The sequence below is a fragment of the Pristiophorus japonicus genome, chromosome 1 (assembly GCF_044704955.1).
Source record: "Pristiophorus japonicus isolate sPriJap1 chromosome 1, sPriJap1.hap1, whole genome shotgun sequence".
Taxonomy (NCBI): domain Eukaryota; kingdom Metazoa; phylum Chordata; class Chondrichthyes; family Pristiophoridae; genus Pristiophorus; species Pristiophorus japonicus.
This window is the reverse complement of record NC_091977.1, coordinates 87,377,244-87,394,529: the sequence shown is the minus strand read 5'-3', so window position 1 is coordinate 87,394,529 and position 17,286 is coordinate 87,377,244. Positions and strand designations below refer to the sequence as shown.

At 42.2% G+C, this 17,286-nt stretch overlaps 1 protein-coding gene across 1 annotated transcript in view; it reads left to right on the top strand.

Moving 5' to 3' along the window:
• fbn2a (fibrillin 2a) overlaps window positions 1-17,286 on the top strand; it is a 514,209-nt gene that overhangs the window by 193,567 nt on the left and 303,356 nt on the right. Inside the window, exon 8 of the mRNA XM_070881599.1 lies at window positions 14,493-14,618. Coding sequence (XP_070737700.1) covers window positions 14,493-14,618 — 126 coding nt within the window. The remainder of the gene's footprint in view (window positions 1-14,492; window positions 14,619-17,286) is intronic.

Below are 17,286 nucleotides of genomic sequence, written 5' to 3'. Positions count from 1 at the left end.
GCCACGGTTGAGCCACCTTCCCTTTTTTATTTCTATGCCAGACAGGAATGTACAATTGTTGTAGTTCATCCATGCGGTCTCTAAATGTCTGCCATTGCCCATCCACAGTCAACCCCTTAAGTATCATTCGCCAATCCATCTCAGCCAATTCACGCCTCATACCTTCAAAGTTAGCCTTCTTTAAGTTCTGGACCATGGTCTCTGAATTAACTGTTTCATTCTCCATCCTAATGCAGAATTCCACCATATTATGGTCACTCTTCCCCAAGGGGCCTCGCACAACGAGATTGCTAATTAATCCTTTCTCATTACATAACACCCAGTCTAAGATGGCCTCCCCCCTAGTTGGTTCCTCGACATATTGGTCTAAAAAACCATCCCTTATGCACTCCAGAAAATCCTCCTCCACCGTATTGCTTCCAGTTTGGTTAGCCCAATCTATGTGCATATTAAAGTCACCCATTATAACTGCTGCACCTTTATTGCACGCACCCCTAATTTCCTGTTTGATGCCCTCCCCAACATCACTACTACATTCATACAAGGTATGAAAGCTATCACAGAGCTTACTGTCAAATGTTTTGTGGTTACTTTGCAGTGCAGGTAATATCAGATTTTCTCAAGCAAGCCTCTAGTACTCGACCCCGGTCTGAACATGGATTGGGTCCGTTGGTAAGGATCACGGTCTGCATGTTGTCGTGGAGCAGGCAGAGGATGGTGACATACTTTTGGGGGCATCCAAAACGGAGGAGGATGCTCCATAAACCCTCGTGGTTGAGAGTGTCAAAGGCCTTTGTAAGGTTGAAGAGACCATGTATATGGGCTGGCGCTGTTCCCTGCATTTTTCTTGCAGCTGTTGTGCTGCAAAAATCATGCTTCACTGTCTCCAGGCCAGATCCAAGACCATCCCAACCTCTGTTGTCAAGCTACAATACGTGGATGACGCCTGTGTCTGCGCACACACAGAGGCTGAACAAAAGGACATAGTCGACGTATTTACTGGGCATATGAAAGCATAAGCCTGACGCTAAATACCAGTAAGACAAAGGTCCTCCACCGTCCTGTCTTCGCTGCACAGCACTGCCCCCCAGTCATCAAGATCCGCGGTGCAGCCCTGGACCACTTCCCTTATCTCGGGAGCCTCCTAGCAACAAGAGCAAGCATTGACGACGGGATTCAACACTGCCTCCAGTGTGCCAGTGCAGCCTTCGGTCACCTGAGGAAAAGCGTGTTTGAGACTAGTCCCTCAAAACTGTCACCAAGCTTATGGTCTACAGGGCTGTAGTAATACCAGCCCTCCTGTATGGCTCAGAAACATGGACCATGTACAGTAAACATCTCAAGTCACTGGAGAAATACCACCAACGATGTCTTCACAAGATCCTTCAAATCCCCTCGTCCAGGCCAACATCCCCAGCATTGAAGCAGTGACCACACTTGATCAGCTCCGCTGGGCAGGCCACATGGTTGGCATGCCAGACACGAGACTCCTGAAGCAAGTGCTCTACTCGGAACTCCTTCACAGCAAACGGTGGGCAGAGGAAATGTTTCAAGGACACCCTCATAGCCTCCCTGATAAAGTGCAACATTCCCACTGACACCTGGGTGTCCCTGGCCAAAGACCGCCCTAAGTGGAGGAAGTGCATCCGGGAGGGTGCTGAGCTCCTCGAGTCTCGTCGCCAAGAGCATGCAGAAATCAAGCGCAGGCAGCGGAAAGAGCATGTGGCAAACCCACCCCTTCTCACCCACCCCTTCCCTCAATGACTATTTGTCTCACCTGTGACAGAGACTGTGGTTCTCGTATTGGACTGTACAGCCATCTAATAACTCATGTTAAGAGTGGAAGCAATTCTTCCTCGATTCTGAGGGACTGCTTATGATGATGAGTATTTGAGTAATCTAATCTTTTGTATGATATGCAACAGCTTAATAATTTTCCATGAGGTGAGGTATTTCATTTTAAAATATAATTGCTTTAAACATAATGGGCTGGATTTTCTGGTCCTTTGCGCATAGTAATCCTTCCCTAGTAATTCCCCCCCCCAGAGCCCCTTGATTATATATTATTTTTGGGATGCTTTTAGTGAAGACCGATACAAAATATTTGTTCAAAGTCTCTGCCATCTCCCTGTTTCCCATTATTAATTCCCCAGTCCCCAGTCCCCAGTTTAGCTACTCTCTTCCTTTTTATATACCTGTAGAAGCTCTTACTATCTGTTTTTATATTTCTTGCTAGTTTACTCTCATAATCTATCTTCTCTCCCTTTATTTTTTTTTAGTCGTCCTTTGCTGGTTTTCTAAAAAATTCCCAATCCTCTGGCGTACTCTATTAATAAATCTACGCAACATTGTATGCCTTTGTTTTCAACTTGATATCATGCTTAACTTCCTTAGTTAGCCACGGATGGTTCATCCTTCTCTTAGAGTCTTTCTTTCTCACTGGAATAGGTCTTTGCTGAGAGTTATGAAATATCTCCTTAAATATCTGCCAGTGCTTACTATCCTTAAATCTATTTTATCCTTTAATCTATTTTTCCAGTCCACTGTAGCCAAATCTTTCTTCACACCTTTGTAAATGCCTTCATTTAAGTTCAGCACATTAGTTTGAGACCTAAGTTTCACCCTCAAACTAAGTTTGAAATTCCAACATGCTATGATCACTCTTCCCTAGAGGATCGTTTTCTATGAGATCATTAATTAATCCTATCTCATTACACATTACTAGATCTAAAATAACCTGCTCCTTGGTTCCACAATGTATTCTGAGAAACCATCCCAAATACACTCTATGAACTTGTCCTTAAGGCTACCTTTGCCAATTTGATTTGTCAAATCTACGTGAAGAGTAAAATCGCCTGTGATTATTGCAGTATCTTTCTTACAAGCCTCTATTATTTCTTGATTTAGTCTCTGTCCAACAGTGTAGCAACTGTTAGGGGGCCTATAGACTACTCTCACCAATGTCTTCTTTCCTTTATTTTTTTTTATCTCCACCCAACTGATTCTACATCTTGATCTTCTGAGCCAATATCATTTCTCACTACTGCACTGATCTCATCCTTTATTAACAGAGCTACCCCACCTCCTTTTCCTTTCTGCCTATCCTTCCGAAATGTCAAAAAACACTGAATATTTAATTCCTAGCCTTGGTCAGCTTGCAACCATGTGTCTGTCACGGCTATCAGATTATACCCATTTATTTCCATGAGTAAATGATTGATGATATACGACACGAGCAGAAGCCAGCAGCTCTTCATGACCCCCTACTGAATAAGAAGCCCCTAACCGGTTATTTGAATCAGTTAGACGTTATAAGCAAACCAGATGGAAGTAGTATATGAAAACAAAAGCATATCTGGACACTGATCAAAGCTAGTGGATGTGTATTATATCTGAGTATTGATAATGTGTAAGAGCAGATTAAGTATAGTTGTGTGTCACTTGAAGAGTGCACTTCTATATAATATGTAACTGTATTACAGATTCATTTTACTGTACAAACTCAGACATATAAAAAATACAATTGCGTCCTGTTAATAAGCTTGGCTAAGCAGTGATATTAAGAATATAAGAATATAAGAAATAGGAGCAGGAGTAGGCCACCTGGCCCCTCGAGCCTGCGCATTTAATAAGATCATAGCTGATATGATCATGGACTCTGCCCTGCCCCCTCATTATAATATGTTTCGATAAGATCACCTCTCATTCTTCTGAACGCCAATGAATATCCGTACACCTACTCAACCTATCTTCATAAGTAAACTCCCTCATCTCCCAAATGAACCTAGTGAATCTTCTCTGAACAGCCTCCAATGCAAGTATATCCTTCCTTAAATACGGAGACCAAAACTGTATGCAGTACTCTAGGTGTGGCCTCACCAATATCCTGTACAGTTGTAGTAGGACTTCTCTGCTTTTATACACTAACTCCTTGCAATAAGGCCAACATTCCATTTGCCTTCCTGATTACTTGCTGTACCTGCATACTAACTTTTTGTGTTTCTAGCACAAGGACCCCCAGGTCCCTCTGTACTGCAGCACTTTGCAATTTTTCACCAATTAAATTATAATTTGCTTTTCTATTTTTTCTGCCAGAGTGGATAACCTCACATTTTCGCACATGATACTCCATCTGCCAAATTTTTGCCAACTCACTTAGCCTGTCTATATCCCTTTGCAGATTTTTTGTGTGCTCCTCACAATTTGTTTTCCCATCCATCTTTGTATCATCAACAAACTTGGTTTTGTGACACTCATCCCTTCTTCCAAGTCATTAATATAGATTGTAAATAGTTGAGGACCCAGCACCAATCCCTGTGGCACCCCAGTAGTCACTGTTTGCCAACCAGAAAATACCCCTTTATCCCGACTCTCTATTTTCAGTTAGTTAGACAATCCTCTATCCATGCTAAAATATTAACCCCAACTTTTATCTTGTGCAGTAACCTATTATGAGGCACCATATCGAATGCTTTCTGGAAATTCAAATACACCACATCCACTGGTTCCCTCTTATCCACCCACCTCGTCACATCCTCAAAGAACTCCAGCAAATTTGTCAAACATGATTTCCCTTTCATAAAACCATGCTGACTCTGCTTGATTGAATTATGCTTTTCCAACTGTCCCACTACTGCCTCCTTAATAATGAACTCCAGCCTTTTCCCAAAGACAGATGTTAGGCTAACTGGCCTATAGTTTCCTGCTTTCTGTCTGCCTCCTTTTTTAAATAGGGGCGTTATACTTGCAGTTTTCCAATCCGCTGGGACCTCTCCAGAATCCAGGGAATTATGGTAGATTACAAACAATGCATCCACTATCTCTGCAGCCACTTCTTTTAAGACCCTAGGATGTAAGCCGTCAGGTCCAGGGGACTTGTCCACCTTTAGTCCCATTATTTTACCGAGTACTACTTCATTAGTGATAGTGATTGTATTAAGTTCCTCCCTACCTATAGCCCCTTGATTATCCGCTATTGGAATGTTTTTAGTGTCTTCTACCCTGAAGACCGATACAAAATATTTGTTCAACATCTCTGCCATTTCGCTTTTCCCCATTATTCCCCAGTCTCATCCTCTAGGGGATCAACATTTACTTTAGCCACTCTTTTCCTTTTTATGTACCTGTAGAAACTCTTATTATCTGTTTTAATATTTCATGCTAGTTTACTTTCATAATCTATCTTCCCTCTATTTATCATTTTTTTTAGTCATTCTTTGCTGGCTTTTAAAAGTTTCCCAATCCTCTGGCCTCCTACTAGTCTTGGCCATATTATATGCCCTTTTTTTCAATTTGACATCATCCTTTATTGCCTTAGGTTAGCCACAGATGGTTATCCCTTTTCTTACAGTCTTTCCTTCTCATTGGGATATATTTTTGTTGAGAGTTATGAAATTTCTCCTTAAATGTTTGCCATTACTCATCAACCGTCCCATACTTTAATCTATTTTCCCAATCCACTTTAGCCAACTCTGTCCTCATACCTTTGTAGTCTCCTGTATTTAAGCTTAGGTCACTGGTTTGAGATCCAACTTTCTCACCCTCCAACTGAATTTAAAATTCAACCATGTTATGGTCACTCATTCCTGGAGGATCCTTTATTAGAAGATCATAAGAACATAAGAACATAAGAAATAGGAGCAGGAGTAGGCCATACGGCCCCTCGAGCCTGCTCCGCTATTTAATACAATCATGGCTGATCCGATCATGAACTCAGGTCCACTTCTCCACCCGCTCCCCATAACCCCTTATTCCCTTATCGGTTAAGAAACTGTCTATTTTTGTCTTAAATTTCTTCCATGTCCCAGCTCCCACATCTCTCTGAGGCAGTGAATTTACAGATTTACAACCCTCTGAGAGAAAATAATCCTCCTCATCTCAGTTTTAAATGGGTGGCCCATTATTCTAAGACTATGCCCCCTAGTCTCCCCTATCAGTGGAAACATCCTCTGTGTATTCACCTTGTCAAGCCCCGTCATAATCTTGCACGTTTCGTTAAGATTACCTCTCATTCTTCTGAATTCCAATGAGTAGAAACCCAAGCTACTCAACCTTTCCTCAAAAGTCAACCCCCTCATCCCCGGAATCAACCTAGTGAACCTTCTTTGTACTGCCTCCAAAGCAAGTATATCTTTTCTTAAATATGGAAATCAAAACTGCATGCAGTATTCCAGATGTGGCCTCACCAATACCCTGTATAACTGTAGCAAGACTTCCCTGCTTTTATACTCCATCCCTTTTGCAATAAAGGCCAAGATTCCATTGGCCTTCTGATCACTTGTTGTACCTGCATACTAACCTTTTGTGTTTCATGCACCAGAACCCCCAGGTCCTGCTGTACTGCAGTACTTTGCAATGTTTCTCAATTTAAATAATAACTTGCTCTTTAATTTTTCCAGTTATTAATCCTGTCTCATTACACAGTATCAGATCTAAGATAGCCTGCTCCCTGGTTGGTTTCGCAACGTACTGTTCAAGGAAACTATAATAAATATTAGAAAGTACTTTTTCATGTCCTGAACAACATTGTTCTAGCTGATCCTTGAGTGATAGATAATGATTCCAAATAAGTAATATAAACCATTCTGTGTAATAATAATGTAATGCAAATGTTTCATAGGGTATTCATAATACTCAGTATAGTAGTTTGGCAGCAATGACTAATTTTGCTATTTGTTGGATCAGAGTTAAGGCTTCATTCCAAATACTAGTGAGGTCTAGACAAAATCAAATGTTATTTAATTTGTGGCTCATGTCCTTCAAATTCCATTTAGAATATAGTTGGCTTGGTTAAATTCATTTTGTCTTGTTTCTGAGCATAAGTTTTTGTAACCTGAAAGAACTTAAAAAGAGCTGTTCTCGACTTCAGGGTATCTTAAAGCACTTTACAGCCAATGAAGTAATTTTGGGGGCCGAAATTAATGCCTTTGTCCACTGGAAATTGGCAGCCACGCAGCCGAGTGGAATGGGCGCCGATTTTTCGTGGAATGGCCGCCATTTTGAAAATTACCCTGCTGCGGTATCCCGGCTCTGACCTGCCCCCCCCACTACCACTCCGTTACTCCCGATCCATTCTAAGTGCGTTATCAAAGTGCGCATCGCCGATGTGCCCTCGAACGCTAAGTTCCGCCAAAGAAATCTTGCTCCCCCCGCTCGGTGCCCCCGACAGCTTTTTCTGTCAGTGCACTGTGCTTGCAGTGCTTGTAAAATAGTGATGCGGCTGCCATTAAAGGGGAGGACCTACAGCCGCGGCCGCCATCTTATTTTTTTTTGTCGGCCGACTGCCACGTCTGGCTGTCAGTTATGCCCCTGGGTTTGGCCGGGCCGCCAACAGGCAGCCTGGCCTGACTGAAACCCTCCATGGTGGCCCAGTGGACTTAACTTAAAAAATCACAGGGCTCACAGCGGCCCTTCCTTTTAAATGAAGGGGAGAGATATGGTGACACGCCAGCATGATAACGTCTTCAGTGCTGCTGATGAGTGACGGCAGACACTCCGTCCGCCCCCACTTCTGCCCCTCTACTTACCGAACTTCCGCTCTCCGCCGCACTTCCACCCCCATAAGACCGACTTCTGGGCCGCTGGAAAAAAAAGCCATTGAGCGGAATTTCGCGCAAGGTGCCAGCACACCGACCGTTGCGGTAAAAACAGTTGAAATACGGTAGGTGCGCTGTATTTTCGGCAGGGGACAATTTCAGCCCCTTGAAGTGTAGGCACTGTTGTAATGTAGGAAACTAGTGTAAGTTAAATTCCCTTTGTTGTTATTATGTGTCATCTTATCTCCTTTGTGCATCTTATAAATGAGCAGCTAAGCCTTCGAGTCGGACTGATGACGAGCAAGACCACTGATTAACAGTTTTCATGAAAAAATGGATTGAATCAAGGGATTCACCAGTAAAAACCTCACAATCCTGTGTAATAAAAATAGAATTTGACCACAAGTCAAATCTCATGAATATAATTTTGTGGAAAGTAAATCTTACTTCTGCTGGAGCCGACTATATGGTGTGTCTTCAAAAATGTTGTCACAAGATTATGCAAAAACAAGGCGTTTGTGAAGAAATGCGGCCCTGGTTTTGTTTCCAGAACTTTTCTGTTACATAATCTGAGGGAAATATGGTTTCATTTTATTTCTGGCAGGAATTACAATTTAAGATAAAACTCTGCCCTCATCGATGTGAATATGTAATTTTACTTCACGATGTTTTGTGGTGTATTGACACATCAAGATATTCAACTGTGTAATCAAAGCAATTTTATTGTTAGTGACCAGACAATTACTGTCAGCACAATTCAACACTCCATGTTAGAGTTTGAATACAAGGCTGATCAAGCAGAAACACTTCTTAAGTTCAGAACTAGTGTTAAAGCCCGTAAAATTCAGGAAATGGAAGGGTATCCGTAATGTAACATAAAATTAAGGAATTTGCATTTAAAAATCTTCGTATTCCATCTTCACGATAACCAAAAGCACTTCACATAATTCAGTTACTTTACTACAGCTATTTTGTACACAGCAAGGTCACACAAACAGCAAATCAGATGAATAGTCATTTGATCTGTTGGCTGAGAGAGAAATGTTGGTCAGGAGATCTTCTTGCTCTTTTTCAAATAGTGCAATGGGATATTTAGTGTGCATACTGAAACAGCCATACAGGGCCTTGATTTAATGTCTCTTCTGAATGATACTCCACTGAAGTGTCAGCTTAGATTATGTGCTCAATTGCTGAAGTGGAGCTCAAACCCCAACCTTCAGATGCAAGATTGCTACCAACTCAACCAAGCTAACTTACCTTGGTCATACTGAGCCACACAGCACTGATGCAATACTATTTTATGGAATACAGTAAACGAAGCAGATCTTAACTGTTAATTCGCTGCAGAAAATTCTGAAATAGCTGGAGAATCGAGATTGCTAGTTACAATAGTTTTTAATGAGTGCGAAAGCAAATGACTGGAGAGCAGAACAGGGCTCTTTCATGTAATTTAAAAGAAACACATTTAACAATCTCTGAGCTAGTTGTACTATAATCTTTCGAAGTTCCCTCACCTCCTATGCTGTTCATAATCCCTGACCAGGAGATGAGCACCTGACCGGTTCTCAGGCTTCTGCTTTATCAACTGAGTTTGCAATTTGAAAGGTGTCTGAAGGCATTCCCATTTGATTCATCTTTTGATTTGTTCTCCCCTCCTGTAGGGAGAGATCCCAATAACTCTTTTGGGTATCCTGATTGGTATCCATAGTTGAAATCATGGGGGCTGTAATGTATGCACTTTGTAGAGCTGTTTTCCCCTTTTATAGGGGGCACTTGGAGAAAAAACTATGATTTTATGCCCAAAAAAACCCCCAAAAAACCCACAAAAATCACCAAAAAAAAAAAGGGCCGTGTGAAATGTTTGTAGTGTCCCCCAGATCGGGGGGCACTTGATCTAATGTTTCTTTTGTTTACTCAAAAAGAGTTGTAGAGCTGTTGCTCCTATCCTAGGCCGACGTCCGGCTCGCAGCCAAAGGCCCTTTACGGCAGGGGAGCGGGCAGGTCAGAGGGCCTCCTCGTGGGACTGCTCCTGGGCCTGCTCAAGGTGGCCATTAACAGGTCCAGGCAACAGGCGGTCAAGGGGGTCGTTCAGCCTGACTGCCTGCCTCTCTTCCGCGCGCACATCCGAGCCAGGGTGTCCGTGGAAATGGAGCACGCGGTGTCCACCGGTACGCTCACGGCCTTCCGCGAGAGGTGGGCGCCGGAGGGACTGGAGTGCATTATCACCCCTGGCAACCAAATTTTAATTTGATTTTATATGTTTTAAAGTTTAATTTGTTTACTGTGCCGAGTTTTAGTGCCCCCCCCCCTCCCCTTTTCGCCAGGGGGCACTTGTATAATTTGTGTTCTTAGTGCCCTAAAAAAAAATCCCAAAAAAGGGCATTTGAAAAGTGTTTGGAGTATCCCCCCACTTTACCAGGGAGCACTTGATTTATTGTTTTCTACAGAAATAGTTGTAGAGCTGTTGCTCCTATCCTAGGCCGATGTCTGGCTCACGGCCAAAGGCCCTTTACGGCGGGGGAGCGGGCAGGTTGGAGGGCCTCCTCGTGGGATTGCGCCTGGGCCTGGTCAAGGTGGCCATTAACAGATCCAGGCAGCGGTTGGTCGAGTGGGTCGTTCAGTCCGACTGCCTGCCTCTCTTCCGCGGCTACGTTTGTGCCAGGGTGTCATTAGAGATGAAGCACGCGGTGTCTACTGGTACGCTCGAGGCCTTCCGTGACTGGCACCGGAGGGACTGGAGTGCATCATCACCCCCGGAAACCAAATTTTGATTTGATTTGTTAGGTTTTCTTCAACATTTTTGGTTAGTTTGCAATTTCTAGTTGTTCGGCCCCAGGACACTTGGTTTAATTGTATAATTTAAAAGAGTTGTAGAGATGTTGCATTGTGAGTGGCTGAGCAAGTCACATAATGTTCACAAGACTCAATTAAACTGCAGTCAATTGGGTCTATGTCATCCACGATAAGGTATGCAGTTGTGAGCTTGAACTGGTAATGTGTAGTGTGATTGTTAAACCTTTGTTAATAAATCAACTTGTTCTTAACAGCAATGTATTGCTGTGAATTCTTAAGCAAAGAACCCATGAAGCAAATACATTACAGGGGAAAACTCATTTTTCACCCTATCCTGGACTGCTGGATGACTGGGCCATCAAATATGCATATGTTGGTCCATTTAGTACCCATAGATGTTAATTGCATAATAATTTCCAATTTTCTGAGTTGTTTTCAGATTCTACTCTTGTTAAAAGAAGCAGGCTCTTATTTTTATAGGTGCAAAATACAGTTGTTAAACTTTCATTTATATAGTGCCTCATCACATCCCAAAGCCTCCTTGAAGCGCAGTTAATCTGCACAAAGTAAAATCCCAAACAGGAAATGAGAAAGATGAACAGTTAATTTGTTTTTGGTGGTGGAGGAAGGAAATCACTCAGGACATGGGAGAATTCCCTGTTCATCTCTGAAGAGTATATAAGATCTTTTACATCCACCTGAACAGACAGACGGGGCCTCATAACATCTCTTCCAAAAGACTGCAGCTCCGAGAATACAGCATCCCTTCAGTACAGCACTTGAAGTGCCAGCTGGACGCTATGCTCAAGTCCTGGAGTCAGCCTTGAATCCAGAACCTTATAACCTAGCGCCAAGAGCCAAGCTGGTCTTATTAAAATATATTTAATGACATTATTTTAATGTTATTTCAATTCATATTTTTTGTAAATTCTTTCATTTCCAAGGTCAGGACTATCAGTATAAATGAGATTCAATGGTAATTGATCAGTTACTGTTATTAATAATTGGTGAACATGTCAGATGAATGTGAACTGTAGAAGTGCAACAGCTTTGCAACAGATTCTCTGCATGTTGGAAAAATAATTTGGTTGAAATATGCCTCAAAGGGCCCGAATGTGGTGAAACCTAAGTTCCACCCATTTACTGTCGAAAAGACCGCTAAGACCTTGACGCTACTTTGGGTAGAACTTTGGGGGAAAAAATGCCTGGCGGAAAAAATGGGCGTTACACGGTGATTCTGGGCGGCAGTGGGCGGTAGGTTGGATTCTGGGCAGCAAATGCAATCGTCGACAAAGTAACGCTGAGGCCCAGAGATGGGGAATCGCAAAAAAAAAAAATGTTCAAACAAATAAAAAAACAAAACATGACAAAACCTTCAGAGGACCCTTTCAAATAAAATCGCTGCAAAAGAATTAAAGAAAAAGATCTCACTAAACTTTTCTTGCAGGTCTTCATACCACCGACCAGGTAAGACCTGCTTCCATGCGGCGGTCTTTTCTCCTGCAGGAGCAGAGGACCGCTTGGATGAATCTCGGGCGAAAGCGGGCGGGAGGAGTTTTTCCGGCGTTGGAAGCCGGCACATGCCAGCAGACGCTCCCCAGTGGTCCTTTCAAACTGCCTCACCAATCTCGTACAGAGGGGAGATCGCCGAGAAAACTTGGTGCCAGCCGGCGGTAGGGTGATCAAATTCGGGCCCGAAAGTTCTTGAAAGACCACTAACTGCTACTGATCATTTAATTGTTAAATAATATAATTGATCACTGAAGTCCAAATCCAGTTCCATTAATGAGTGGGCTCTTCATGAAATTTATCACTCCTCTTGGCATCTCTCAATTATTACTCAAGTGTTCCTCTCTCTAGACATTACCACAAAATTCAACTGTGTAATGAGTGCCATGAATTATAGCTGCCAAGCTAGCACCCTGTTTTATTTGGCATATACAATCGGATGTTAGCACAAGAACTAACTTGGAGACTTATTTCACGTTTTGCAGCCAGTTTCCAAGCGTATCTATTTTCAACATCCTGTAGGGAAGGAGGCAAACACTTGCCATCACTTTGTGATATGGTTTTTAGGCCTCCTCCATCCAGCTTTTAAAAAAATTCCCTCCATAACATCTGTCTTAGATCTTTTCAGACAAGACTGTCTGCTCACTGCCTTTAGGCAGTTGCTGACATGTAACGTAACTTGTGCTTTCTTGAAAAGAGGAGTTAAAGGCTGATATAACACTTAGTGAAAGGGTATGGAGATGTGGGTTATTTTCCATGTGCATAAATTGATGAATGACACACCAGGATAATTGTAATAATGAGGTTTAACTACATATCCTATATGTTCTAACAAAAAACTTAAATATTTTAAAATTTGAATATCAAGTCCACTTTTCAGCTACAAAAAAACCTGGAAAAAAATCTGTTACATATATATGATGTCCCATCAATCATTGTGACTCCCTAGAAAGCAGGAAATTTGATTTGAATATGCACTGATGATTCATGTGCTGCAACTACTATGCACAGAAAAAGTGTGGGAACTGGAGAATCTGAGAGGAGCATGATATATGTTGAGCATGAGAAGGATCAGAATAATGCTTGGAGTCTAAGACAGGGTAAATAAGACAGCGGAGACCAGAGAGTGGAGCTGGAAACTGAGAGCCTGAGAAAGATAGCAGAAAGATAGAGTGAAAGAGAAAAGAGCAAAAGACTGGGAATTAGTGAAAGGCGATAGAGAGACTAGAAGCAGGATGAGTGGTGGGTGCACTGGAGATAGGATAGTGGGACTGGGCCAGCAGCAGGTCAGTGCGCTCCCCAGAATGAGCTGTGTAACATCTATCACATTGGTTCGGATTTTATGGTTGTAATGAAGGTGAAACTGTCGGCGTTCGCCGTCATTACCCCATGAAACTGACAGCAACTTTTGGCATCCACACATGCGCAGTTAAATGTGGAAATCCAGATGTTGTCGTCAGTGATTCCCTGCTCCTCCTGTTGAAGATTCGCAGATGGCAATCTTTGAGTAATCACTGAACTGATGAGAACTTCCCCTTTTATGCTGTAATATTGCTGTTAAAATCCCCCAAAAAGTTAAGCCTTGTTCAATGAGATGTGGGTTTTTAACGGTGTACTCAACCATAATTACTGCTGAACAACTTCTCTGGGCCTGAAAGGCAAATTTTACAAATATGGAATGTCAAGTTTTTCCATGATGACAATTCCTTTTTTTTAATATAATAAATATATATATATATATTTAATTTGTTGGATATTTCAGCTTCTATCTTAATCCCGTGTGTATTTCCTAATCCTTATTTCACTCTATGTAAAATTTATAAAAATTGAATGATAATCAGTGCATTTTACTTCCTGGTTTGCTGTCGATAAAACTCTTTAATGTGATTGGCTTGATGACATCACTGTTGCTGAAAATCACCTAGAGGTGAATCAAATTAAAGTTGGGAAAGATGAAATTGATGCCACAGACATTGCTAAATCTCTGCGAGCAGCTTTATTCGAGGTCAGCAGAGAACGCTGTCACTTCAGAATTTGAGATGCACTGCCTGAACGGGTGGTGGCAACAGATTCAATAGTGACTTTTGAAAGGGAATTGGATATATACATGAAGGGGTAACATTTGCAGGGTTATATGGAAAGAGCAGGGCAGTGGGACTAATTGGATAGCTCTATTAAAGAGCCAGCACAGGCACAGTGGGCTGAATGGCCTCTTCTGTGCTGTATGATTCTATAATAGCGACAGTTGGCAGTGGATGGGAGCAAAAACTCGAAGGAGCCAGATGCCACCGGCCAGCACCAAAATGAACGCTTGCCATCAAGCATGTAAGTCATGAGGAGGGGGTTTCATGTACGTTTCACAGAAGGGAAGGGGAGGCCTTGATATTTCTTGCGGTCCCTAGAGAAGCACTGGTGTCTGCAGGCAATACATGAGAGCTCTAGGTCCATACTAATGCGTGACACTGTTCAAAATAATGCTGCTGATAACAATGATACTTCGCTGGGATATGGAGGGAATTCTGAATACTCAAGGTAGCTAAATTATCAGTTAAATATTTGCAATAATAGCAAATCCACCTATCGTAGAAAAAAGCCCATCTGGTTATAATTTTTAATCACTCTCTGATAAGTTTTTATTTTTTGTCTATTTTCCAGATATTGATGAATGTAGAACCACCTTTGGTGCCTGTGATGGAGGCGAATGCACCAACACTGTTGGCAGCTATTACTGTAACTGCCCCCGTGGCTATGTGACATCTGTAGATGGTTCTCGGTGCATTGGTAAGTGAAAAAACACACAGACCTGAAAAATATCAGTTCTAAAAGTGAAAACAAAGGTTTGCCAAGTATAATAATAATCCTTCATACTGTTGTTCTATTTGTTTTGGGCAGCTTTCTGAGAGAGTGTTATGTCAAGGAAATACTTCTATATGAATTACTTGAAGGAATGTTATTTTGAGAGATATCTCTGCAACAGGTTGGTTTCATCTGCTGCTGTTCAAGTAAAATTGTAGGATTGGTATAGGCAGTTATTGAAACTGAGGAAAAATTATTGAAACAATTATGAAAAATCAAGTCACATGATATCAAATCATAAAATCTTGCTGGTATTTGAATAGTTTATTTCAGTCATCAACGCCTTACTGTAAATGCCTATTATTCTGTAGTTTTCATTGTTAGTATTATATGAGACAACAATGGAAAATGTAAATATTTTGCTAATTTTTGATACAGTAATCTTCATTATGATGGAATTTGGACAAGAAGTAGATTAACAAGGGTTATACTGAACAATTAGTCATATATTTATTGTGACATGAGATTCCCCTGTCCTGCACCCAATTTTATTCCCTCTTCTTCTCCTGAAGTTGCTGCTGGGTATGGTTCCACAGTCCCCTCTGATACCTCACCCAGGAGCCTATTTTCACGTCTGAGCTTAAACAATGAGTGTCAACTATGGGGTTGCCAAAACCCATCTTAAGCTCACAATCAAGCCCAATTCTGTCCTCATTTGATGTACGTATATATTCATTTTAAGCAAAGGGTCGCTAAAAATAAAAAAGGGAAGATGGCTCAACCGTGGCTATCAAGGGAAATCAGGGATAGTATTAAAGCCAAGGAAGTGGCATACAAATTGGCCAGAAATAGCAGTGAACCTGGGGACTGGGAGAAATTTAGAACTCAGCAGAGGAGGACAAAGGGTTTGATTAGAGCAGGGAAAATAGAGTACGAGAGGAAGCTTGCAGGGAACATTAAGACGGACTGCAAAAGTTTCTATAGCTATGCAAAGAGAAAAAGGTTAGTAAAGACAAACGTAGGTCCCCTGCAGTCAGAATCAGGGGAAGTCACAATGGGGAACAAAGAAATGGCAGACCAATTGAACAAGTACTTTGGTTCGGTATTCACTAAGGAGGACACAAACAACCTTCCGGATATAAAAGGGGTCGGAGGGTCTAGTAAGAAGGAGGAACTGAGGGAAATCCTTATTAGTCGGGAAATTGTGTTGGGGAAATTGATGGGATTGAAGGCCGATAAATCCCCAGGGCCTGATGGGCTGCATCCCAGAGTACTTAAGGAGGTGGCCTTGGAAATAGCGGATGCATTGACAGTCATTTTCCAACATTCCATTGACTCTGGATCAGTTCCTATCGAGTGGAGGATAGCCAATGTAACCCCACTTTTTAAAAAAGGAGGGAGAGAGAAAACAGGGAATTATAGACCGGTCAGCCTGACATCAGTAGTGGGTAAAATGATGGAATCAATTATTAAGGATGTCATAGCAGCACATTTGGAAAGAGGTGACATGATAGGTCCAAGTCAGCATGGATTTGTGAAAGGGAAATGATGCTTGACAAATCTTCTGGAATTTTTTGAGGATGTTTCCAGTAGAGTGGACAAGGGAGAACCAGTTGATGTGGTATATTTGGACTTTCAGAAGGCTTTCGACAAGGTCCCACACAAAAGATTAATGTGCAAAGTTAAAGCACATGGGATTGGGGGTAGTGTGCTGACATGGATTGAGAACTGGTTGTCAGACAGGAAGCAAAGAGTAGGAGTAAATGGGTACTTTTCAGAATGGCAGGCGGTGACTAGTGGGGTACCGCAAGGTTCTGTGCTGGGGCTCCAGCTGTTTACATTGTACATTAATGATTTAGACGAGGGGATTAAATGTAGTATCTCCAAATTTGCGGATGACACTAAGTTGGGTGGCAGTGTGAGCTGCGAGGAGGATGCTATGAGGCTGCAGAGCGATTTGGATAGGTTAGGTGAGTGGGCAAATGCATGGCAGATGAAGTACAATGTGGATAAATGTGAGGTTATTCACTTTGGTGGTAAAAACAGAGAGACAGACTATTATCTGAATGGTGACAGATTAGGAAAAGGGGAGGTGCAACGAGACCTGGGTGTCATGGTACATCAGTCATTGAAGGTTGGCATGCAGGTACAGCAGGCGGTTAAGAAAGCAAATGGCATGTTGGCCTTCATAGCGAGGGGATTTGAGTACAGGGGCAGGGAGGTGTTGCTACAGTTGGACAAGGCCTTGGTGAGGCCACACCTGGAGTATTGTGTACAGTTTTGGTCTACTAACTTGAGGAAGGACATTCTTGCTATTGAGGGATTGCAGTGAAGGTTCACCAGACTGATTCCCGGGATGGCGGGACTGACCTATCAAGAAAGACTGGATCAACTGGGCTTGTATTCACTGGAGCTCAGAAGAATGAGAGGGGATCTCATAGAAACGTTTAAAATTCTGACGAGTTTAGACAGGTTAGATGCAGGAAGAATGTTCCCAATGTTGGGGAAGTCCAGAACCAGGGGTCACAGTCTAAGGATAAGGGGTAAGCCATTTAGGACTGAGATGAGGAGAAACTTCTTCACCCAGAGAGTGGTGAACCTGTGGAATTCTCTACCACAGAAAGTTGTTGAGGCCAATTCACTAAATATATTC